Source organism: Betta splendens, chromosome 6, assembly GCF_900634795.4.
Source record: "Betta splendens chromosome 6, fBetSpl5.4, whole genome shotgun sequence".
Taxonomy (NCBI): Eukaryota; Metazoa; Chordata; class Actinopteri; order Anabantiformes; family Osphronemidae; genus Betta; species Betta splendens.
The window spans coordinates 17788857-17813420 of NC_040886.2; the positions used below are offsets into that span (position 1 = coordinate 17788857).

General features: G+C 51.7%; 2 protein-coding genes across 6 annotated transcripts in view; one reads left to right on the forward strand and one right to left on the reverse strand.

Annotated features, from left to right (window-relative positions):
* Window positions 1-319: 319 nt before the first annotated feature.
* On the reverse strand, window positions 320-4023 carry LOC114857356 (hatching enzyme 1.2-like). Its single transcript, XM_029153746.2, has 8 exons — window positions 3923-4023; window positions 2830-2908; window positions 1912-1975; window positions 1655-1795; window positions 1463-1580; window positions 1213-1391; window positions 968-1049; window positions 320-721 (listed from the first exon to the last, which is right to left on the reverse strand). Exons 1-8 carry the CDS (start codon window positions 4021-4023, stop codon window positions 589-591), a joined length of 897 nt encoding a protein of 298 aa, XP_029009579.2. The 3' UTR covers window positions 320-588.
* Window positions 4024-6639: 2616 nt separating this feature from the next.
* cttnbp2 (cortactin binding protein 2) overlaps window positions 6640-24564 on the forward strand; it is a 35968-nt gene continuing 18043 nt past the window's right edge. Inside the window, exons 1-2 of one of the 5 annotated variants that reach the window (XR_008694999.1) lie at window positions 6640-6996; window positions 11466-11573. Coding sequence is in view for 4 of the 5 variants with exons in the window: in XM_041071034.1 (XP_040926968.1) it covers window positions 6868-6996; window positions 11466-11573 (237 nt within the window). In the remaining variant the exon portion in view is untranslated. Of the gene's footprint in view, window positions 6997-8898; window positions 9423-11465; window positions 11574-17913; window positions 17941-24564 lie in introns of those variants that run through there. The other 4 variants (XM_041071034.1, XM_029154053.3, XM_055509878.1 and 1 more) reach the window with 4 other exon arrangements.

Sequence of the window (24564 nt, forward strand, 5' to 3'; positions counted from 1 at the left end):
TAAAGTAAACTCATAGCAAATATAATCAGTTGTACTCACTGTTGTTTGTATCTGCTCTGTTGGAAGAAAAATGATCAGTTTGTTTATTTCTTATGAGAAGAGAGACCTGTTCCAGCAGCAGCTCAGTTGTTGCGCAGACAAAATTGGTGTGTTAAATGAGGAAATGTGACCTCACAGCTGTTTTGCTTTCATTTTGCTCCACCTCTGATTTCTGCCCCCCCCAGGGAAATAAGAACCTTTAGTTTTTGTTGTGTCCTGGAAAAGGAGGACACAAAATATAAAGACTAACAACAAAACATTTTAGGGATTTTTTTTATAGTACCAATACAATACACTATTATATAATGAACAATACAGTGTCATTTGTAGAGAATTTATTGATCAAGTCATATAATTATGTTTTATTGTAGAACACACACATTATCCAGATTCAAAGACAACTCCTCGTCACACGCTCAACCTTAGAGCACGATGGAGTTGCTTCATTCACTCAGCTCTTATCAGAACATACACTCAGGATCCGGTTGCTGACGGCACAGTTCAGACCAAGCCTCCACCCTCAGCGCATACATATATAGACGGAGCGTCCTAGTCGGAGCAGTACAGCAGCTTGATGCGCCTGACGTCGTCCCGGCTCATCCGCGTGGCTCTGCCAAACTCGGCGCCGGCGTCGGGGACGGCCTCCATGGTGGGACTGGATCCGTCTCTGGAAAAGGCCAGTCTGCAGGAAGCAGGCAACGCAGGGACGTCACTCTGTGTCTGGGCTGAAACGTGACAGACGCTCAGAGAACAGGACGTTTCTTTATCCTCCACGTTTGCCTGTGCCGTGTCTTCCTGCTGGTCGCTGTATGTGCATGTGTGGGGCATTAACCAGTCCCAGTTATGTTGAGGCACTAAAACCTCCAGGATCAGTCTCAGCTAAAGTTAACGAGTAACTGACTTCACGTTGCTGGACGTGGTCACTGACCTGCCGTAGTGCATGACGGAGCTGTAGTCATAAGGAGTTTCCTGGTTCCGAGTGTCGACTTTGTCAAAGTTGAATTCGTGACCTGCAGTGATAAATGAAACCCGTTATCTGCTCTAAATGCTTCTTATAACACTTTAAGGAAAACAATGCATCACGATTAAGACTGCAGCGGGTGAGTAGCACCACCGTGAGAGAGACCACGTGTCTGTCTCACATTATCATTCCTATGTGTTTTCTCTTGCTACCGGACATGATGTTCTCCAGCAGAACCCTGATGTGTTGGTCCCGGTCGGAGCGGCGGTGCTCATGGTTAAAGCCGAGCGCGTGCAGCAGCTCGTGCTGGACCGTTCCATGATGGAGACACCCCCGACGGCTCAGAGACACCAACTGGCCGCCGCCCCGGCGACCCACGTAGGAGTAGCATCTGTGGGTGAGACAGAGAGTCCGGAGTCAGAGCCCGGTGAGGATGAGGAGCGATGAAGGCCTGTCTCGTACCCAGGCAGGGACTGGATGTGGAGGAAGTCCTTCTGGTCGGAGCGGGGGACGAAGAGGATACAGGTGGAGTTAGAGAACGAGTCCATGGCTCCTCGGATGACGTCAAGCTCTTCAGAAACTGCAGGTTCAAGACCAGAACGTCAAACGTCTCAGGACATAATCCACTCTACAGCCGCAAGGATTCAGACTCACAGTAGTGGTTGGCGACGGCGTAGGGAACGTAGACCTTCCCGTCTGGGTCTCTGGGCCACAGGCATCCGCTCAGGACGCAGGAGTCGGCCTCGCGCCTGGAGACGGAGGACGCGGCCACGTCTCCGTGCACGTGAAGGCGTTCTGCGAAGGACACGAGCCAAAGCAACGCGTCACTCGGAGGATCTGAGGCCTGTCGGACGGAGGGTGTGTGTGTGTGTGTGTGTGTGTGTGGGGGGGGGGGGGGGGGGGGGTCTCACTCAGGTTTCTGTTGGCCTCCTCCAGCAGCTCTGCGACCGTCAGCTGCTCATCGTCCGTGTGAGACTGTTCACAGAGACACAGGTTCAGCCACGCTTCACGTCCAAGTGTGAAATAAACAGAATAAATGAAGGTTTTCACACCCTCTGACCACACGATAGTCAAACACAAGCTGACGTGACGTTTGATCAACCTGAACCCACACATCAAGTCCCATGTTTCCTCACAGCGGAAAGTACAAGGTTCAAGACGCTTTTCCATCAGATCACTATTGTTGGATCCACTAACGTTATATATTTCCTTAATAAGATAAAAAAACATTTAGGTGAAAACAATAAAGTGCAAATGTGAGAAAGCTGCTATTAACATCTAATAATAATACGTTTATTGATATTCTAACATACAGTCAAAAATCAAAATGAACATTTGCTCTATAGGTAACTTGGAGAAAACTTCAACAAACCTTGTGTGTGCATGTGTGCGTGTGTGTGCGTGTTCTGAGAGTAAAAGTAAGTGAAATGTTGTTAAATACATAGAATATTGAATACTAAAAAAATTATTTAGTTTCTTTTAACCTGTGAATCTTTGTCAACTATAAACATTGTTTCTCATCTTTTAAAGAAGAATCATTTAAATGACGTCCCTGTGATGAAGATACTTCGAGTGATGAATCTGAGGTGGTTCAGTAAAAGCTCCAGAACCAGAGGATTTTCCGTTCCTACTAAAAAGGTTCTACGTACTTGGGTTGAGTCCTGATCCGGTTCGGCTGTGGGACGTGAGCTCGACTCAGTCCAGACTGTGAGCAGGACCAGCAGACCCAGAATGCACCTCATCGCCGCCACGGAACCGAACAACGTTTAGCCTCAAACAGAACACGTATCCCGGGTTCTAGGGTTCTTCATTCGTTACTGCCCACGTACCTTCACGCGTCGGCTCCAGGGGGAGGAGGAGACGTCCTCTCTGGTCGTCCTGTTTTCCAGCCGAGCCGTCACAGGTCCACTGTTCAGGGATCAGCTGTAATCCTGGCAAAAGAAGAGAGGTTTACTTTGTCAGTTTGATTTGTCGCTGTTACTGTGTCGCTCTCTGAGCCCTGCCCTCGGCACATACAGAACCTGCAGGAGGTCGTCCATCAAAGCAGGTGACGTTCTACACGCTGACGGATTTTATTCACTCACTAACATGAGGCCAGCAGCAAAATGAGCTTGATTTGTCTGTCAATCTAAAAAGAGATGCACAGCACAGCAAAACAATGACCCGAAACCCACACAGTCAGAACCTCCACACAGGCCTGAGGCCGTTATCCTCATTGTGTTGCGTTTTTCCCAAGACTCATATAAAAATGTTTCTTCTGAGTTGTGTAGCAGCTCCAGATGCAGCTGCTTACGTTGCCTGATTCTGATTATCACCAACTTCAGCTGTTGATCCCATTCATGCAAAGACTCATTGCATATCACACAAAACCAGAGAAGATGCTCTGAGATTTGAGATTTGAGATTTGACTTTATTTTCTCTGTTAAATGAATGAATCTGTTAAATATGTCTAACCAAACACGTGTGGTTCTAAGGTTTCTGCAGACACTTCGTCTGATAAATGATGATCTGAGGACGTGACAGCGGTGGTGACTTCCTTTCTAGTCCACTAGAGGGCGGCGTGGACTCACAGAACCACCAGGACTCATCCAGAACTGGCGGCGACATGATATTTCAGTATCAGTCTGAAAGTGTTGACCCTGGTTCGTATCATGTGCTTTTATTTCTAATGAGAAGAAGAAACAGGGATCTGTAAACATGGCCACCAGACCACGACACTAACACAGGTAGTTGTGGTTGTGACGCACACGAGTCCTACACCTGCAGTAGCAGCAGTACTAGTAGTACTACAGTGAAAAATGTGCTGGAGGGGAAACGTGTGTGTTCTGCAGGTTTGTGGATGACTCATGCTTCCGTATGAAGCCGTTGCAGGTTCCTGGCGCTGGTGCCAAGTATCGGGGTCGTGACCCCGCCGGCGCTGACTGGACCAGCTGAGGGGGGAACTCTGTCATGGATCCGGGCCTGAAGTGCAGACGCTGAGTTTTCTGCACCTGTCTCTCCAGCGGCTTCTCGCTCTCCTTCATCCTCGTTTCCTCTCATGCGTGTTCACACTCGTACGTTCGATTTCTTCTGCTTTTTGCAAAGCGACTGGTTGCGTCCGTGGAGTCATTGGCCCCAAGAGGCTCCAGGCTACACATTCCTCAGAGCTCCGTGCATTGTCGTGGGTACGTGCTACTAATACTTGAAATGCTTTAAAACAAAGGTGCTTGTTCTCAGACACCAGGACACTGGGCTGTAATGTTTGTGTTAGCTGCATGTTTCGTTTGACAGTAGTTGCGATGTCACAAAGTGCTGCTTGTGTTGACTCGTCTTCATCCTTCAAGGACCCTCATCACTTCACACCACGAGACTTCTCTCAGAAGCAGCACCTGCTGCGTCCGCCCACAGCCACAGCACCGAGGTTAGACAGAGACGCAGTGTCAGGGAGAACGTGAGGGGAAGACATGAACCCACAGGGAGAGGAGCTCACAGAGCGGCGCTGACTTCCTGAACAGAGGCCCGGTTCTGCTCCTGGCAGCCCTGCAGGGACCATCAGACAGATATGACCCAGATCCTGCCCCGCTTCCTTTTCCTCCCCTCAGTAGATTCACTCTCTGTCGTCCCGTTTGAAGCCGGAGCCAGAGTCTGGGTTCCGGGGCTCCCGCTTCGCTCCTTTATGTCCTTCCCTGCCTGTTTCAGAGCACCCAGGACCCGGTGGGGGGTTCTGGCTGCTGCACCCGGCTTCCGGCCTCATCCATCAGTGTCCAGCAGCTATAACAGCTCTTTGACTTCCTCTGAGGGTTTGAGCGTGAACTGGAATCATACTGATCATAATGTGACTCCTCCTCTGACATTTCACAAGTCACATCAGAACTTTCTATATGATCCCGGTTGGGTCAGTACATCTGTAAACACCAGTAAAAAGCACAGTCTGTCTGTAGGAACAAATGAACGCCTTTAAGTTGTCTATTAACAGAACTAGTGTGACTGGTGTTAGTTTCATTCTAGCTTCTCATTCTAGCGTCTGGGTTTCACACCCAAACCCTTCAAAACACAGAAGTGTTTGGTTGATTCATGGGCTGTGGCCGCGTTGAGCTCGTCTTTGTTTCCTCCTCAGACTTTTACCGTGTTTATGTCAGAACCGCCACAGTCGGATCAGAGGAATCGGCAAAGGATGCGAGATGGATGGAAGCAGGATTAGCTCCGCGTCGTCCAGGCCACGTGGCAACGAGTCCATGTTTACACAGTTTGATCAAATCTGCGTCATCATCTGCTTTAAAGGAACTTACCAACGGTTCATGGAAATAGCCTCTTTTTAGAGACTCACGCTGCACGTGAAGATAACGTCTTTGACAGAACGTGAGCGAGGGAGCGATGGGTCTGAAGGAACATGCTGAGCTCCACAGTGACGACGGTCTGCTGTCAATCACACCCGCGGCCCCTCAGCGTGTGGACCTCTGGGAGGCCGCGTGGCTCTGATAACCTGGGTTTCTGGACCTCAACCTGCTCCTGACGACTGTTCTGCTCCAGAAGCAGCGAGCAAACGTTCAGCGGGTTCTTGCAGCAGCATGAGGCCCGAGCTTCAAACCCAACACAAATATTTGTAAATGTTGGTGCATTCGCCTGCTGCGCTGCTGCACGAATGCAGCTACACAGACATATGTGCAGGTTTTCTGCCTGAACCCAGCTCCAAAATCAGACGTCATCTTCTTTATTACACATATCTTCCATCTGGAAGGTGAGTCATGGGTAAATAGCTTCTCCCTGCTTTTGAAAAGAACCGTTGCTGGTTCTGATCCAGGCAGGTCAGGTGAGATAAAAGGTCTCTGGAGGATGAATCTGACCTTTCCAACTGTTCTTTATACACAAAGTGCTGCTGGATGAGCAGAGGAGGGGCTGTGGACCTGAACCAGCGGCGACTTGGTTGGAAACGATGGAAACTGCTTTGTCCCCAAGTATAAAAAGACAGCACATCCTGTAGTTCAACGCACAACCAGGCCCCTTCACAACCGGGGAAAGTCGACTGTGCAACATTTGACCTAAATAGAGAGTGAATAACCTCGTTCTGGCTGGATCAGCGCTGCTTAATCCTCAGCACCACATCTGGGAGCTGAGAGCCCTGTCCTGTATCGGGTTAAAGCCGCTGAAGCAGCCAGCTCTGAACGCCTGTCTGACCATTAAACGCGTTCTACGGCGGCTCTGTGCGCGGCTCGTTTTCATGCTGAGAACGATGATGTGACAGGATCGGTGACTACACCTGTCAGTCATGATGTGAGGCCTGCAACAACATGAGAACAATAAATAACAACAATAACAACATTTGACATAAATCTTTGCAGTCAACTGCCTGTGTCCTACAATACGAATGAGACTTTTCCCTGTGGAGCAGTGAACAGTGCGTCCTCAACTGTTGCTTGTTTGGTTCTGCAGGTGCCATTTTACAAATGAATTGAATTTGAATTGATGGAAGTAAACGGAATCCAGGGAAAGAGCCGCATCCGCCACTGTCGCATCTTCACTGATGCTTCCCGTCCTCTGAGGCGCCCGAGCCGCAGCCTGGGAGCCGCTCGCCGACTTATTTCTGCGATACAAAGGCAACAAATGCTGCTGTCAATCAGGGCGCCGGGACGCGCCTCCTCCGCGCGGGAGCGCACCGGCGCTTCGCATCTGGATCTACGCGTCGCTCCGTCCCCGCCTACAAGACTGCCCGCTCCGCTGCCGCAGCTCGGCGCACATCGGCTGTGCTTCGCTCGGCGCAGACTCGTCGCCCGCTCCACCTGTTTTACACCGTCAGTTCGCCAAGCGTCGCGTCGCGTCGCGTCGCGTCTCTTTCTTCTGCTTCCAATGGCCGCACGCGGCGTGATTTGCGCTCAGCAGCGCAATAGTTAATGAGCGCCGGATGCGCCCTCGCTCCAACGGACCGCTACAGTACGAAGATGGCGTCGGAGGGAGCCAGCGGGGAGCAGCCTCCTCCGGTACCAGCCCTGGCCGCCGCCGTACTGGGGGCTGTGGACACGGTAAGACGCGCGGCTTCGCGGCGGTTCACGCCGCCCGCCGCCGCGGAAACGCAGTGCGCGTCTGTTCCGCACGGATCGGCGGAGCGGAAGCGGTGACGGCGGCAGCTTCGCGGCACCGTCCGGAGAAGACAGCGGGACCGGGACCGGGTCGGTTCGGGCAGATCACGAGCTGAAGTGGCCCGCATCGATCCGACGCGCACGGCGCAGAGCGCGGGTCCGGAACGCGCGTGACGGAGCAGCCTTTTGTTCGCGTCGTCCTGCGGCTGTAACACTGACCCGCTCAGAACCGGGGAGCAATCGTTTGCGGCCACGGGGCTGTCGCTCGTGTTCGTGATCGTAAACGGGTTAAACGCTGCTGCAGCGCGTTGGAACCAGGGTTTCTCCGCTCAAGGTGAAAACCATGGATTCCACCTTTAAACGCGCTGCAGCTGATGTTCCATCCTCAGGTTCCAATGGACCCAGAACCTGGGACGGACTCAGGTAGTAGTAAAGTAGTAGCTCCACAGCTACGTCACAGTACGTAACGTATAGGACCCACCGCTGAGAGCGTGGAACCTGTCGGACTGTGGAGCTGTGATGTTTTTGTTCTCTATGGGTTTATGGTGCGGAACCTTTGTTACACATTCACTAAAACCCTGAGAAGCACTTGTTCGGAGCAGAGTTGTTATTGGAGGACAGAGCAGCCACGGTCGGTGGAGTGGGTGGACATGTGTGTGTGGGTGGGGGGGGGGTGTTTGAGCAGCGAGCTGAGGAGGTGGTGGAGGGCAAAGGCGGGTGTGTGTGTGTGTGTGTGTGTGTGTGTGTGTGTGTGTGTGGGGGGGGGGGAGGTTCAGCCTCTGTTCACTGACACCTTTCTAAATTGGTCTTAATTTCAGTGACTCAGCTGGCATAGCTGGGAGTACCGTATCAGCCAGACCCCCCCCCCCCCCTCCCCCCACAGACACACGGTCTCTGAGCACGCTCACAACGGCCTCTGGTTAGCGCTGAGGTGAACAGGTGCTCTGGAGGCACGGACACCCGCTGCCCTGCCGGCACACGCTTCCACCCCCATGCTCCATCACTCCGACCCTCCACTACCACCACCACCACCATTACCACTACCACCACCACTACCACCACTACCACCACCACCACCACCACCACCACCACTACCACCACCACCACCACATTACCACCACCACTACCACAACCTCCACCACCACCACCACCACTACCGCCACCACCACTACCACCACCACCACCACTACCACCACTACCACCACCACCACCACCACCCACCACTACCACCTCCACTACCACCACCACCACGACACCTCACACCACCACACTACCACCTACCAACACCACCCTACCCCCACCACCACGACCCCTACCCCCATCACACGCCACCTACCACCGCCCACACCCCCCCAACGACCACACCACCAACCCCCAACCCCTACCCCGACCACCCCACCACTCCCCGCCCCCCCCACTACCCACCCCCCCCTCCACTACCCCCCCACCAACCACCACCCCCCTCCCACCCACCCACTACCCCTACCACCACCACCCCTCCCACCCCACCACCACTCACCCCCCACCCCCACTACCACCACCACCACCACCACTACCACCACAACTACCACTACCACCACCACTACCACCACCACTACCACTACCACCAATACCACCACCACTACCACCACCACCACCACTACCACCACCACTACCACCACTACCACCTCCACTACCACCACCACCACCTCCACTACCACCACCACCCACTACCACTACCACCACTCCACCTACCCACCACCACCACTACCACTACCACCACCACTACCACCACCACTACCACTACCACCACTACCACTACCACCACCACCACCACTACCACTACCACTACCACTACCACTACCACTACCACCTCACTGTGGTACCTCAGTGTTGAGGTCCGTGTGAAGGAACCAGGGAACGTGTGGTTGTGTACTGTTTGTTACGTGTGTGAGGCCCGGCTAGCTGCTGCTGCTAACTCCTCCTGAGCAGGAGCTTCTTCCTGACAACAGCATCTCTGTGCTGTGATACGGGGGGTTCGAGTTACCCTGTAAACAGCCTGGAGTTGAGGGAGTGAAGCGTTCTGTGAAGAGGCTGCAGCCACGCACACATGAAGCCTGTAGGTGTGAGACGTGAACCTGATGGTACCTGGACCTAATGAGCTCACATGACCGGACGTTAGCGAGACGCTGTGAGTGAGCAGCTGTGAACGGAGGCCCGGTCCGGATCGGGCGCTGTGCTGAGGTTCCGTCCTCCGGGCAGTTCCACGCTGAGCGCTGGCACCGCGTTCTGCTCCTGAGCCACTCCTCGCCGACCGGAGCAGGGTTTTCCAGTTATCCGTGGTAATAAAAGGAACCGCGTGCTTGTTCTTCCAACACACGGCAGCGAAGGTAAACGGAGTCGAATCAGCCGCGATCTCACCAGCTCTGATGGTTTAAAACCTGGGCCCTAACGTTCATTGAGGCAGGTTGTTGAAGTCCGGTTTCACACGTTCACCTCAGATCAGCTGGTGTCTGTGTGAACGCGAACCTCGACTCGTCCCGCGTGGAACCTTTCACAGGAGAGATTTCTCCTGGAGACTGTGTTGATGACATTTAATACATGATGTGAGCGGGCGAAGACGACATGCGTATAGTTTTACAGGGCTTAGTTCGGTCCGTTGGTGATGAAAAGGTCCAGGCTGCATTTAGTTTGACTCTTTGTTTGATCCCACAAAGCGTCTGCAATGTTAAGGGCCTTTGTTTCAGTTCAACAGTTAAGGTGCGTCCATTCTCCAGCCTCGTGGTGTTTTTTACTCGTTGCCAGTGGTGACGCTGTCATATCTCAGTCCTCGGTGGAGGAGCTCCCGGTGAGAAGCGCTGCTGGCCTCGTTAGGTGGACCGGGGCTAACTGCTAACGGCTAACGGCTCATGGAACAAACCCGCTGGCCTCCCTCACCTGCTCACTGTGCTGAAATGCCAGGGCGAGCGAGCCGCCCCCCCGGGGCAGAACCGCGTGGCTCAGACTCGCCGTCCATCACGCTTCTCGGCGCTGTCCACTTCTCTGAGTGGTGAAAACGCTGCCAGGAAGAAAAGCGGAACGGGATTGATTGGACGGCTCAGCGAGAATGAATCAGGCCTGTGGAATCTCTCTCTCCTGCTTTCATTCCAACCTTTGCTGTGATGGCACCAGAGGAAAATCAACAGTTCAAATGAAGTGTAATGTGACTGACGCAGTTCAAGCTCATTGTTCTGAGTTAGACTCAACCTCCTGCTTTGTGAGATCAGACGTAGAGGAGTTTCAAAGCCAAGTTGGCCTGTTTGTTGGTATGGATTCATCACCTTCCAGTTGCCTGAGCTTTTTCCCCTCTATGGTGAAATAAACAATGTCAGCGCAGCGTAAAGGACGCGCTGAGCTTGTTAAAAACACAGGCTGCTCTGTTTAAAGTCATATCGTGTGCGACTCCGTGATGAAATGGAAGGATCTTGGCCGATGTCGGCCTGTAAATCAGGCTCGTGAACGTGTGGCTGACGAGCGTCAGAATGAGCAGGTAGTGACGCGGACCAGTACCGACCACGCTCGTTTCCCCTCTTTGAATCATTACCGTTGTCGGGAGCGGCTTCCACAACCGGGCTCTGCTGCTGGACGCGTCCTGGTCACCGGGCTTTGGTCCCTCGGCCTTGCGATGGGAACCTGTTTAACTGCTCATTTCCACCAGGTTTTGGCTTCATTTGCTTTAAGAGTCCTTCACAGGACAGTTCCACACTTGGGTTTGGAATGTGGACGAACCAGACACCGTTGCCATCAGAACAATAGCCTTCACCGGAAAGTCACTAGACTCGAGTGTCAAATTTTAAGCATCTAGCTACAGTTCAGGCCTGTTTTATGCAGTATTGACTGACTGCCTACATACAGTCAAAGGTTGAGACTTTGCGCTTTCCTGGAGTTGGAGGTTCTTCTTTTAGAACCGGACTAGAACATCCAGCAGGTTTGCTTTTTACAAGTAGACAGGAAGGAGCTTTAATTGACATGAGGGGGTGCATGAAGTGGTCTGTTCACTCCCAATTAGACTCATTTTTAGCCGTTACCCTGCAGTTGCTACTGACCAAATCGCTGCTTAATGACCTAGCTAAATGTAATTAGACCCTAATTGCTTAGCGGTGGGACAGGACATCCAGCATAATTAGATTTTTTACTTGCTTGTTGAAGCAATACATTGTGTGTGGTCATCGTTGAACAGATTATTGTCCTGGTTCGTGTCTTGTAAAACAATAGTTTTAGAGGTAGTTTGATTGTAGATTCTCTACTATTTGCAGTGTGGAATGTTAGGAGAACGATTTGTGTTCAATGCTCAGATGTCTGGGCCTGAATTTATAGCGAAGCCGAAGCGGTACCAGTATGATGCTTAAGCCTTGTTTTACCATCTAACTCTCGTGTTTTTTTCTCTGTTGCAGAAATGCGAGTTTAACATGGATAACCTGAGCAAACCCGAGCTGCTCACCCTGCTGAGCATCATGGAGGGAGAGCTGGAGGCTCGAGACCTGGTCATAGAAGCCCTGAGGGTGAGTCCAGGGAGAACACGCTGAACTGATCCACTGCTGAGCTCACAGCTAACACTGCAGCATTTTGTCCTGGAGATGCGATGATTAGCTTCCGTTCTGACCCAGAACGGCGTTGGCACCGCTTGGTTTATTGAATGCCCATGAAGACTTTGTCTAATTGCTTCTGTTGAATGAGCTGAGTGAGCCACTGGTTATCAGGTTCATGGTCAGCATGATCCGCTCTGTTACTCAGTAGTGGTGCCTTTATGTCCTGACGAACCTGAAGGTTGCTGCTTCTCCACAGGGGTAAGAATGCGTGTTGTGTGTCTGCAGTTCTGGAACGAGCCCAGCTCGACTTCAACATTTATGTCTCAGGCTTGTTATTCTTCATGCGCCCATGATGTGCAAGTGGTTCAGTTTCTGAACTATAAAGAGGGGGACGCTGTTCAGATGCTGATTGATCTAATGTTAAGTGACACATGAAGCCTTATTAAGTCTAACCCATCGACACAAAGCAGGGAATGGAGCTGCCTTTAAAGGCCAGAGTCTGCTTGTTGCTGTGCTGCAGTCTGTACTCGGCCTGGGAGCTGCACACCGGCCGGGTTCTGCCCCTTCCTATAAATTTAGGGCAGTGTGTGCAACGGCGTCACCTTGTCTTTGTTCCTTTGTGTTTTTGGTTTAGCTGTTCCACCCTCACTGCCACTTCTCACTCATGCATAAGGTCCCTGAAGGCCTCGTCCCCCCTCGTGGATAGACATCCTATCCAGGTTGAGTGAAATAAGCCTTTTCTCCGCCGCCCCCTCGGCTCTCACCAAACACAATGAGCCCGTTTGTTCTGCTGCAGATAAACCCCATCCCAGAGAGAGAGAGGGAGACGAAGGCAGGCGGGAGGAGGAACAGGGGCTGCAGGCACACAAGTAAAAAAGAGAGCCGGTTTGCAAAGGTGGATCCAGGGCGAAAGGCTGAGGTTGTCAGTTTGAATGCGATGGAGCATGAGGAAGCAGAAAGTTAAAAGCGGAGGTTCGCTGTGATCTGGGACAAAGAGGGACGATGTGAAGCAGGATTAGGCCGACGCGCTCATGCTCCTCCCAAAACCCAATGCCCCAAAGGAAAGCATCATCTGGCCGCCAGCTGCAGGGCTATCGATGTCGCAGGACAATGCTGCTCTTTGAAAAGCGAAAATAATCAAACCTGAAACTGAGCGAAACAGCCTTAATAGTCAGCACCGGCCCAAACGGTGGCACCGGTACACAGAGCTACACAGGGAGGTGAACTCCCAGCCGTGTCCTGGTCCCGACTCCACATTCGTTATCTACATGTTACCAATTCCCCAACTGTGCCACTTTATTGCTCCCCAGACCAAAGGCTTGGAGCAAACCTCCCCTACTTGGCAACAGCACGCTGATTATTTGGGTGTTGTTAAAAGGCTTTGGTGCTGCAGATTAATTAGCGTGTGACTAAAGCCGTCTGAGCTGCCATATCAGGTTTCATCCCGGAGCAGAAGAAAAGGCGCGGGAAGCACATTAGCCAAATGACGGCGGGATCGCACGATGGCCGCGGCCGACGGCTACACAAGTCGCCCATTGTCCGGTGCCAGGCTCCGTTTAGAAGCCACGAGGAGGCGGCACCTCAGTCAGGAAGCGTTCATGTATCTATCAAGGTCTGTCCACGGCCATGGAAACCACCAAACTCCCAATAATGGCTGGCATTCATGCACAACAAGCTAGCAGAGGCTAAAGCCAAGACCTCATGAGTTCTTCTGTCCAATAACAGGAGCAGGGTCGAACTCGCTGGACGTTTCCACCCGATGGGCACTTCTACTTCAGTCCAGATGGAGGGAAAATCCCTCAAGGGCCCGATTTCACTGGCAATAAATGTTTCAGGGAGCGGGGAGGCGGCGCCGCTGTGGACGAGCGCCCGCTAGGAGCGCCCGCTAGGAGCGCCAGCTAGGAGCGCCAGCTAGGAGCGCCCGCTTCCTACGAGCGCCCGCTTCCTACGAGCGCCCGTTAGGAGCGCCCGCTAGGAGCGCCCGCTAGAAGCGCCCGCTTCCTACGAGCGCCCGCTTCCTACGAGCGCCCGCTTCCTACGAGCGCCCGCTAGGAGCGCCCGCTAGGAGCGCCCGCTAGGAGCGCCCGCTAGGAGCGCCCGTTAGGAGCGCCCGTTAGGAGCGCCCGTTAGGAGCGCCCGTTAGGAGCGCCCGTTAGGAGCGCCCGCTAGGAGCGCCCGCTAGGAGCGCCCGCTTCCTACGAGCGCCCGCTTCCTACGAGCGCCCGCTTCCTACGAGCGCCCGCTTCCTACGAGCGCCCGCTAGGAGCGCCCGTTAGGAGCGCCCGTTAGGAGCGCCCGTTAGGAGCGCCCGCTAGGAGCGCCCGCTAGGAGCGCCCGTTACTACCAGCGTCCGCCGCGAGCTGGGGCGTCTGTGGTGGACTGGACCAGCGGCACAGACTCGCCAGCGCTGGGCCTCACGGACCGGCCTCATGTGATCCAGCGCATGACTAAGAGCTGGAGCTGCTGTCAGCGCTCATACATGCTTAGTTCAACACAACACATGCCCTGAGCCGTCAGGCTTTCTCCATCGTCACTTTATCTCCGACCATCTAGCTATTTAAGGCCTGTTGCTGGGCTTTTCTCTCCTGCTCCTCCTCGTCTACAAGCAATCGTTAACGTTTGTGCTCTTCTGTATCTGTTGATCTTTTTGTTCCCATAAATCTTTGTTTTTGCGTCCCATCACTTAATGCTCCGTCTTTCTGTTTCTCTACTTATCTGTGTGCATAGACGCCGTGGCAGCTCATTACTCATCATTACTGTCGTTCTCCTTTCACATAAATCTTTGAATTTCTCTCTCCCCGACGGTATCTCGTCTCCAGGCTGCACCGCTAATCCGAAATATATTAAAAATCGCAAAGCACTCCCAAAAACCACAAGAAGCTGATTTACTTTGTTCAGACTTTTAGCTCCACAGTTCAGGGTTGTGTGACATCATTTGTGACCCTGCAAATAAAAAGGAACCTTTTTGTTTCTAGTTGAACATCACGTATTTGCCGGGTTTTATACAAAGTGAATGTGAGCTATAATATATTTACTGAGAGTGTCAAGGCGGACGGTTTTATGTTGGTTTGTGCAAAAAAATCACTTTCTTTTTTTAATTTCTGGACTGATATTTTTTTTATAAACACAAAGTTCATATCCACATACAGTGCAGACGCAATTCTGTCTACATGGTTCTTCTCTGTTCTTCATGGTGCAAATTCAAGTATACACGTCTTGGACTACACCCCCCCCCACACACACACACAAACACACACACACACACACACACACACACACACACACACACACACACACACACACACAAGCCAATCACAAGCCTGCGCTGATCTGTCGGCTGCCTAGCAACCAGACCCCCAACCCGGACCCTCCTTCACTTCACAAGCTCTCAGTCTCATGTTTCACTCCCACCCACTGAAATGCCACTTAGGAATGAGGCTAAAAAGACTCTGGATCTTTACTCTCCACCGCCGTCCCCCGTTTCAGGGAGAGTGGTACGACCCATTACCGGCCGTCTCTGGAGGCCCCGTTTCTTATGACAGGCTCCCTTTTATTTATTTATTTTTGGTGGGATGGGTTTTGAAGTGCTGTCAGTAGCTGCAGACGGGTCCGCTCCCAGGGGGGAGCAGGGCTGTCTTGGAGTTGAAGGAGCATGGCTGACATGTATAATGCATAGAGCTGAAGCAGATTACATATATTAAGAAGTGCAGTGACACATTCTGTCTGTTTTTGGGTTGAGTTCTGAGTCGTTTGAGCTTCCTGGATTTTAGCTCATTGTCTCAGCAGCATCACGTCTGTCAATTTAGTATGTTTTTTGACATGGTGCTGCCCAGTAAATGTAATTGCTGTTTCATGTTCATGTTTAAAAAGCAGAGTGTCTGCAGAGTAAAACCCTCAGATTTAATAGCAGCTACAGCAAATAAACTGAAACCGTGGTTTATGGTTCATGTTTTCTCTGGATGCATCCAAGTATGTTATGAATTTCTCCTTGTGTTTTTTGTGAACCTAATTTTGTGTATTTAATGCGCCCATGATGTGTGTGTGTGTGTGTGTGTGTGTGTGTGTGTGTGTGTGTGTGTGTGTGTGTTCACTGTACATGCAAAATAACTGTGAAATGAAGCGATTGCTGAGGTGCTCAGGAAGTAGGTCATGGTCCCTCTGTTCTCTCCTAATCCCGTCTCTCCATCCTCCCTCTTTCACACTTCAACCTCTATCTCTCCATCACTTTTTACTGAATTATATAACGGCCTGCTCAGTGGATGCTTTTATCTAAAGAGCCTTGCGGTGCTTAAAGTGTCTTTAACACAGGTGTTCCCAGAGGGAGCCGAGCCGCTGAATGAACATCTGATACGTTTGTTTCTCTGACAGGTCATTTCTTTCAGACCAGATCACAGGAAACCTGCACGTTGAGATCTAGCTTTCAAAAACCAAAGCAGTATTTAAATAAATATGTTCCTGTTCATTAACTAATGGATTAATTAGCTAATTGTTTCCTCATTAACAAGCTGGGAAGTGCTGATCGGTGATTCCGATAGGGATACGGCCGAGACTTCAGAGGAAAAAGCCTCGTGTAAGCGAGTCTAGCGAGGTGTGGGCGGCTACAGGAGATGTGCAGTGTCTCAATTAGTGGGAATGAGATAGCGTCTGAGTTTGAGTCGGATTCTGTTAGTCGCCAATTAGACACGCTGCATTTCCACCTTTATCTTGACCAGAGAGAAGACGTTCCTATTTATTTTGTTCTGTATCTAATATCTAATGTATCTGACACAGGCTTTAATGTTCTCGATTTTATAATTAGTTTTTTTCATCAGGTTTTATATTATCATCGTCTCCGCTGACCTCGTCTCTCACCACCCACCACTTTTTAGTTTTCTGTATGTTTTTCATTTGCATAAAGATTTTTATATGTAGGAGATATTACACACAAAAGAAGATGAATGCTTATGCCAGAAAACAAGCATCCTGATCACAGAGATAAATGATGAATAGAAGCAGAAAGTTTGGCTCCTCTTCGTCCTCGTCCTCGTCTTCTCTCTCTCTCTCTCTCGCCCTCTCTCTCTCTCTCTCTCGCCCTTTCTCTCTCTCGCCCTCTCTCTCTCTCTCGGGCAGTTGCTCTGATGACACGGCCGCTGGTTGATGTGGGCTCAAAGTGTCAGCGCTTGAACTCCCGCACACGCGCACACATGGCTGCTCCATGTGATGAGCCGCTGAATGAAAGGCGAGATGGTAACGCGAGCACCGAAATAGTCCACGCCGCGATACGCAGGAATTAGTGGAGCAAAAGCTCTCAGCACTTTGACAACAAAGTGAGCGTGTGGCCAAACGGCAGCGTGCGGTGCTGCCACCTCTGACCTGATGCTGATGTCATTTGGCCGTTGGGTCCTGGAGCGGCAGCGCCTCAGGCCTGCTGGGACGCCGGGGCGTCGCCTGTGGTGAGGCCTCATGCAGCCGTGGGTGACCCTGTGCAGCCGGTGAACCGGCGCTAGCTTTGTTTTCACTGAGGTCATCACGTCCAGCTGTGGGAACATTGGGTTCAGTCTAAACTCATTGATCCGATGCAGTTGAGGAGCAGCCGCCCTCACACCTGAGAACACGCAGACTCCACACAGAGGCTCAGGCCTGAATCCCTCCTGTTTCTTGGTTCCAGACCAGCAAAGATCCTAATGTCTGTCTGGACCCAGTTTCCTGCTGGTTGCTGGCCGTCGGAACGCGAAGACATGTTTTAAAAATAATCACTGGCTCCAAACCAGGCTTGGTGTAAATGAGGTATCTTAGATCCAGTAGCAGGTGGCCTCAAAATGAAGTTGTAACGTATGATAGTGAGTGTTACAGTACTGGTGGTGGACGCCGTGTTCTGTCCCAGCCTTCCATTACACTCAGACACTCACGGAGAGGCTCTAATTGTGCGTGTGTGTGTGTGTGTGTGTGTGTGTGTGTGTGTGTGTGTGTGTGTGTGTGTGTGTGTGTGTGTGTGTGTGTGTGTGTGTGTGTCTCTCACACCATTTAGCAGAATGTGGGTGTTCAGCTGGAGCAGAATGAGAGCAGCAGCTGTGAGTGGCCGACTTCAGGTTACCATAGAGAGCGAGTGCATCAGAAAGGAACGCTAAAAATATGACAGACCTCATTGTGCAGGTTCTTTCTCCTCATCTTTTCATTCTCTTTTGTTCGTCTGCGCTTCTGTACACGAAAAAATATTTGTCCGGTTCTGTTGGGCCCGTTAACCTGCGCGTCTCCCGCTGCCGCTGACGTCGCTGGAGGCGATGGAAACGAGCGTGGGAGTTCCAGCTGCAGGAGAAGCTCCAAAGCAGATGAACGTGCATCAGAAAAGATGCATTTTGAGGTTTGTGGTTCGATGCAGCAGACGCCGTCATGGCCGTGTTTACTACAGTAGCACGTACTGTATGAGAAGAGGCGGGGCTTCATCTTCATCTGCAGCGTTCTGCTTGTAAAGACAGAGCAGTTGCATCTGACTTCAAGCTTCTGTTCTGGCAGTTTTCGGACCAACAGCTTTTGAGTCATTTTAGATTTCAGAGTGTGACGTTTCTAGATTTCTTCTTCCACAGGTTGTTCCTTTGGAGGATTTGCCTTGTAATGATTTCTGTAATGCTTCAGCCAGTAGAGCCTAAAAATAGGCAGAGAGAGGAAGAGGGCTCAGTGAAAGGTCTGAGCCTGCAGCTGTTCGCACGTGGGTTCAATGTTCAAGTCCAGAGTCCAACACCAGCTGAACGTGGGACGGGTCGCAGCGCCGCTCGCACCGGCCCATCGCTCCGGCCGCCGTGCGAGATGGTGACAGGAAAACGGGCCTCGACGTGTGAAAAGGAAGGAGCGGAGGAGAGAGGCTGCGAAGACAGACGCTGGTGGAAAAGTCAGAAGGACTGAAGGTTTAGGAGGAAGAACCAGGGTCCGGTCACGTGGCGCTCGGGTCCAGCGTGGGAATAACAGGCCGCCGCCCCCTTTTAGCGTTCCAGCCATTAATCGATCACGGCTCCTTCCAGCACGACTCGCTGTCTCCCGGCTTCACATTAATGCATCGCAGCAGAAGCAATTACATCTCCAGCGTTCAGCGGCTCCCACAGCCTCCGTCTGCTGCCATTTCCACGGCAACGCCCCGAACACACACCCTCCATGCTCTCCGTGACGCTGGTGCTGCTGTGTTCGGGCCGAGCCGGGCTGCCTCCCCCGGCGGCGCTGCAGGTCGTGACCTGTGGGTGAGGAACTCGTGAGTCGGGCCTGGACACAGCCAGCGCTTTGTGCAGCTGAGCAACACTGGGTCTCTGTTCTCGACCTTGACGGCGATTTCTGGTCGGATCAGCACAAACGGGAGGTAAAAATAGGCTGCTGCGCGTCAGCTGTTGGTCCAGTCGCCGGCGCTGGACGGCGGGTCCTGACGCACTGGGTCGTACAGAACCGCTGGCCAGCGCGGCTGCAGGTGTTCCCCCATCGACCAAACTAAAGCGTTGCATGAAGGAGGGACGTAACTGGTTGCAGGTCTGTGCATGAAGCTGCTTCTCCTGGCGTCCTCCTGGTTCTGATTCAGCCCGGTTCTGTTCACGCTTCCATTTCTGCACGTTTGTTTCCTGGTTAAAGACTTGCTGATCAGCAGGAGCCTCAGCAGCTCTGTTCCATTAAGGCACACGAGCAGCGAGGAGGCGTTTAATGAAGCGCCAGCGCGTGGATCACAGGCCGGACCTGCTGCTGGACCCGCACCAGCGCCGGTTCTGAAGCCCGGTCTGCACTTGTAGTGACTGAATGAAGTCGTTCTGCGGCTCCACACAAACGGTGAAGAAGCTGATACGTGTGTGAGGCGGCGTCAAACAGCAGGTTGAGGCTTGTTGGCTTTTATCTGTCTGATCATGAAAACATGGTTCAGAGCTGCACACATGCACTGCTGATGTACATCAGCTGACTCCATAAGCTGTTTAGTTGTCAGAGAACTTTTATTAAGGTTTTAATAAATATTGGTGTTTTTATAAAGCAGCAGATCAGTCGCAGTTGTTTCTTGCGGCTTCTGTTTCCTGTTCATTGTGTCCTTCGTTCCAGAAAACCTCAAACACCCTGAGTGATAAATTATCCATCAAATCCAACACTGGTCTGTGGTGGAGTCGATGCCTTTAACGGGCCGTTCCCAGGCCTTCGGCACCGGCCCGGCCCGGTTCTGGGCCTCCGGCTGCTTTAACTCCGGCTGTGAGTTGCTGTTAGCGGTGGAGGAGGCAGCGCCGTGGCTTTATGGGAAGCGCCGGTATGTACGTTAGAGGTTTCATGACGGGAGGAGCCGTCGGGGTGTGTGTGTGTGTGTGTGTGTGTGTGTGTGTGTGTGGGCCTTATGATGACGTGCTGCAGCGCTTTGAGCTGATGCTCAAGCACTGACTGATCATTGGTGGACATGAAGCTTCTGCTGCTCTAGTTGTTTTACATTGACCAAATCTGACCTCCAGCCACAACCTTAGAGCTCCGTTGGGCTTGAACCTGTGGCGCCTCTGGCCTCTTCACAGACTTCCAGACTTCCTATGTTTGTTTTTTTGTCGACCAAAAGTATAATTTCTGGTAAACTGGTGAAATGCGATCGTGAACGACTGCTGTGGCCGTTTCACAATTTGATTTCCTGCCTGGAGCATCGCAGTGTTGTTTTCCAATCTATATTTGTCTTTGTTTGTGATACGTGTGTGTGTGTGTGTGTGTGTGTGTGTGTGTGTGTGTGTGTGTGGTCAGGTGTCCAGGGTTGCTGAGCTCTGTGATTTTTAACTCATGTGTGATATCAGAGCGCTGTTGGAAACCGGCCCTCTGGTGTATTTATCTTGCCTCTCCTGCCAAGCTGCTGGTAATACACACAATCAGCCTGAGTGCAGCATGAGCGTGTTTACATGTAATGGTGTGTGTGTGTGTGGGTGTGTAACTATTGATTATTCCTCTCATTTTGTGCAATAAACCTCTTATGATTTGTCCGTAGATCAGTGTGTATTTGCAGAATTGTGTGTACTGTATGTGTGTTGTTTTCCAGCACGTGTTTAAATCAGCTGGATCTAAAGTACTGACACACATTAAATCTGTAAAATGGATATGCATGCGCACGACTGCGCCCCCCACACACACACACACACACAGGAGGTAATAAACACACTTGCAGCCTATCAGATGTTGGGAGGGCTTTTTGTGCTCGTGCCCACAGGGACTCTGAGGTTTAATCAAGCAGCAGGCCTGCGTTGGTTTACTGTGGCATTCAGGATAAAAATAGGCTGTAAGGAGCTGACTCTCATTCTGTGGCCGTCACAGCTGCAGGTCACGCTCCGTGCTCGTTTGTGCGCTCGCCTCGCTCCGATGTGAAACTCCACTTGTGTTTCTAAATCACCAGCTCAGCCGCGGGCGTCGCTTTACTGGAGCCTCCGCGGCGCATGTGCACGAGGTCGGTCCATTAGTGTTTCAGAGGCGCAGGTCAGAACTGGGGTTTTCTGTCCACAGGTTCCTGCAATTAGAGATGAAAACGAGCTCTGTTCAGGTGGGAGAGCACGTCACACGGCAGCGGAAAGTGGGTCTCTGTGCTCATTCACATGAGGATTACTCCTCATTAGATCGTAAGCAGCAGATAAGTTGGCCAGAAGCTGTGAGGATGTGGGTTTATAGCGTGTTTGCATTGCCATGCCTTTCTGTGTGCGTGTGTGTGGATGCACCGTATCTAGGTCTTCATCAAACTTTCATTGAGCCCGTCAGCTGAGCTCATTAAATATGAGCGGATAAAACTGCCTCCGAGTGGAATTCTGGGTAAAAATATCACCACTTTAGGCCTTTTCTGCTTAGTAACACACTAAGAGCCCACACGATGGTACATAAACTCACTGAGCACTTTATTAGGAACACCTGACCCTGATTTGATCCAAAGCAGTGGCTCCACCCTTCACACGGGTTTCTGTCTGAAGCTGTGAGAAATGAAAAGGCTGTGATTTGGTTCTATGGGGCCAGAACATTAGAACCATCTCCTCCAGTGGCGGAATTTCATCCTATTATTTATTTTATATATATGGTTTGTTTAAAAATGAGGCAGAGGTATAATCACAAACTAATACTGTGCAAACGGATCTTTTACTTTCTTGGTGTTTGCTGAGTTTTTGACCTTTTCAAGCTGAATCACAGTATAATCAGTGCTGGGAGCCAACGGTTCCGGTCCGGCGTCGTCTCCTCTGTGTTTATATAAGAGCGATGTGGAGCAGTGTCAGCTCGGCACTGACACCCCAAGCAACACAACAGCCCCCCCCCACCACCACCACCAGCCACAGACGCATGAGTGATGGATTTTGGAATCGCTCCCACTGAGGCTGATTGTTGAACACTGGCTTCGTTACCGTGGTTACAGCATGTACAGTACGACGGCCATGAGTCATCTGTGCAGCAAACAGGAAGCTTTGGCTTCGTAACGTGCTTCACACGTTACGACGTGGTTACACGTGGTTCACATGGACCACACCTGTGGTCCATGTGAACCTCGGCCCGGGCGTTTCCACTCACACATGCAGCTGACCTGCTTCACCAGCACGAGTCACGTCCAGAGCCATTTACGGGCAGGAATCCACAGTTTTGTGGCCTGAACTGTTGCTTGAAATGCATTATGATGCGTTTGGTGCCGTTCGGGCTCAGAGACACTGGAGGCGTAAACTCGGCCCATCGGAGGAGACGTCCTCGTCTGCTTCTCCTTCCTCCCAGCTCCTCATCCTCATCAGTCTCTCCTCTGCTCGTGGCTCAGCCTGTGTCGACCGTTTCCTTTCATCAAATTCAATCCGTTCTCCTGTTTTAAATGCTTCCAGCAGAGTGAAACTCGCTGTGATTGCAGGTCACTGAGTGTAGGATGTTCCCTCGCTCATTGTCAGATACGCGGCTGATTCACTGATGCTTTATGAGCCTGCAGACCCACTGAACCCTGCATGTCTGTGACACCATCTCCACGTCGTGTGCTTCGAGTTTAACCGTCACTGGAACATCGCAGCTCACTGATGAACTGGGAGGACGCCTGCTGGCGTGAGACGGGTGTGTGTGTGTGTGTGTGTGTATGTGTGTGTGTGTGTGTGTGTGTGTCAGGGGCAGATGGCCTCAGGGTTCCTGTCATCCTCTCCAGGTCTGGGCCCAGAGCTGAAACCACCCCCTGCTGGACGACAGGCACACGCTGGTCGGTCCTTCACCACCACAGCAAAATGCTGAAATCTATCCTCAGCCCAGAAAACAAGTCTGCGCTGACCTAGAAAACGTAGGAATCAGGTCGTTACCGTGGAAAGAAGCTGCAGCAACGTGGATGCTCTGAGTGTGAATTCTGCACACATGTATCCTGAAATTGAAACGCACCCAAAAACCGGAAGCAGTGATGTCCTTTCAAACTAAAAGTCTGCACAGAGGAGGCGTCACAGCGATTCAGTGTCTTTGTTTCTGTACGCGTCAGATGCTGAATGGAAACAAGGCTGAATGTGCCAGGTGTCCTTGAGCAAGGCGCTGATAAAGTGAGGGACATGGAGTGATGTCCACTGCACACTGACCCGACCCCGTGAGGCAGAAACAAGAACCCACAGAGGGAGAGGTCGATACGTCAATAGGCCCCGTGCTCCGCGGCAGCACAGCGGCCGACGGGATGTGCTGATCCGAGGCTCCGGGCAGCGAGCGGCTGGACTCACGGACAGCTTCCTGTCGCTGACGGAGCTTCCAGCCCTAACGTATGTGTGCTCACGCTGTCCAACCTGTGCAGTAGAGCTTCTCTGGACGCCGTGATGACGCCCTGTTCTCACAGCGCTGATGGATCCAGGCAGACTTCAGTTCACGCGGCTCTGACTCATCTGATTGTGTTCAGCGCGGCTGTGCTTCTCGCCGCTCCTCTTCCTCCAGCCGTGTCCGCGTCTGGCTGCGCTCCCTGAACCCGCTCACCTCCACTGCAGCCGACCGTAGAGGTTGGCGCTAATAATGCTCGGCCTTAAACCTATGTTTGAAGAAGCTCATGGCTGCAACAGCAGGTGAATTTCCTACAGTTGCATCATCTGATGCCTGTAGCAGATGCAGGAAGAATTAGTTGTTGTGAAAAGCAGTTGTTTGTCTCAAAACTCAGCATCGTAATATTTAGAGTATTAACACTTTTACAGAGAAGAGCTGCATTCGGCCTCCGTTGATCAAGTCAATGGTGTGATTATTTACTGGGTGGATTTCCTTCAGGTGTTGCCTTCACCGCTGTTGGATATTTGAGCTTCAGAGCTGAAACGACGTCCTTGTGGGTTAATTACTAAGCAAACCGACACCAGATCAACTGCTTCTAGCTTCATCCACGTCTGTTTTCCTGTTGTTTCAGTTTCTCTCGCTGTGAATCTCATTCTCTCCATCGTGCGCACACTCCTACCTTTCTTCTGTGCTGTTTACATTGGCCCACTCACAGTTGCTGCCTCAGTCTTCTCAGGATTCGCATCAGTCTTCGCTCTGCTGTGTTTGACTGTCCGAGGTCCGTCTCCTTCTTTGGCGAAGCATCGACACCTTCTCCCTCTTTGTCCCTGCTATCTGTCAGTCCTGCGGCTCTTTGTCTCTTTCCCACCCCCACGTTTGGTTTAAATGTGCCTGTTAATGTGCCTCCCTCTACAGACAGACATGAATCACACACCTCTCTATCTTTAACACACGCTTTACGTTCCAGGTCTCTGGTGATTCCTGTTGCTCCGTATTCCGTATATTTCGGTATCGTAGCGAGCCTCTTCTCCTCGTATCCTTCTGTCGGTGTTGAAGCCTCATCTTCTGCGTCTCAGTTCAAACTTTATATTTTGGAACTAAAAGCCTGAAGGGAGCTGCTGGAACTGATCCTGTGATCCTGGTCCTGCATTCTAAACAGTGGGCGCATACAGTGGTGTGTGAGCACAGGCTAAATTGGCTCTCTTTTGTTTTGCCACGACCAGGATGCTGCGTTCATGTGCTCTTTGGAAAGCTTGTCGACCGATTCATCTGCTGTTTACATTCC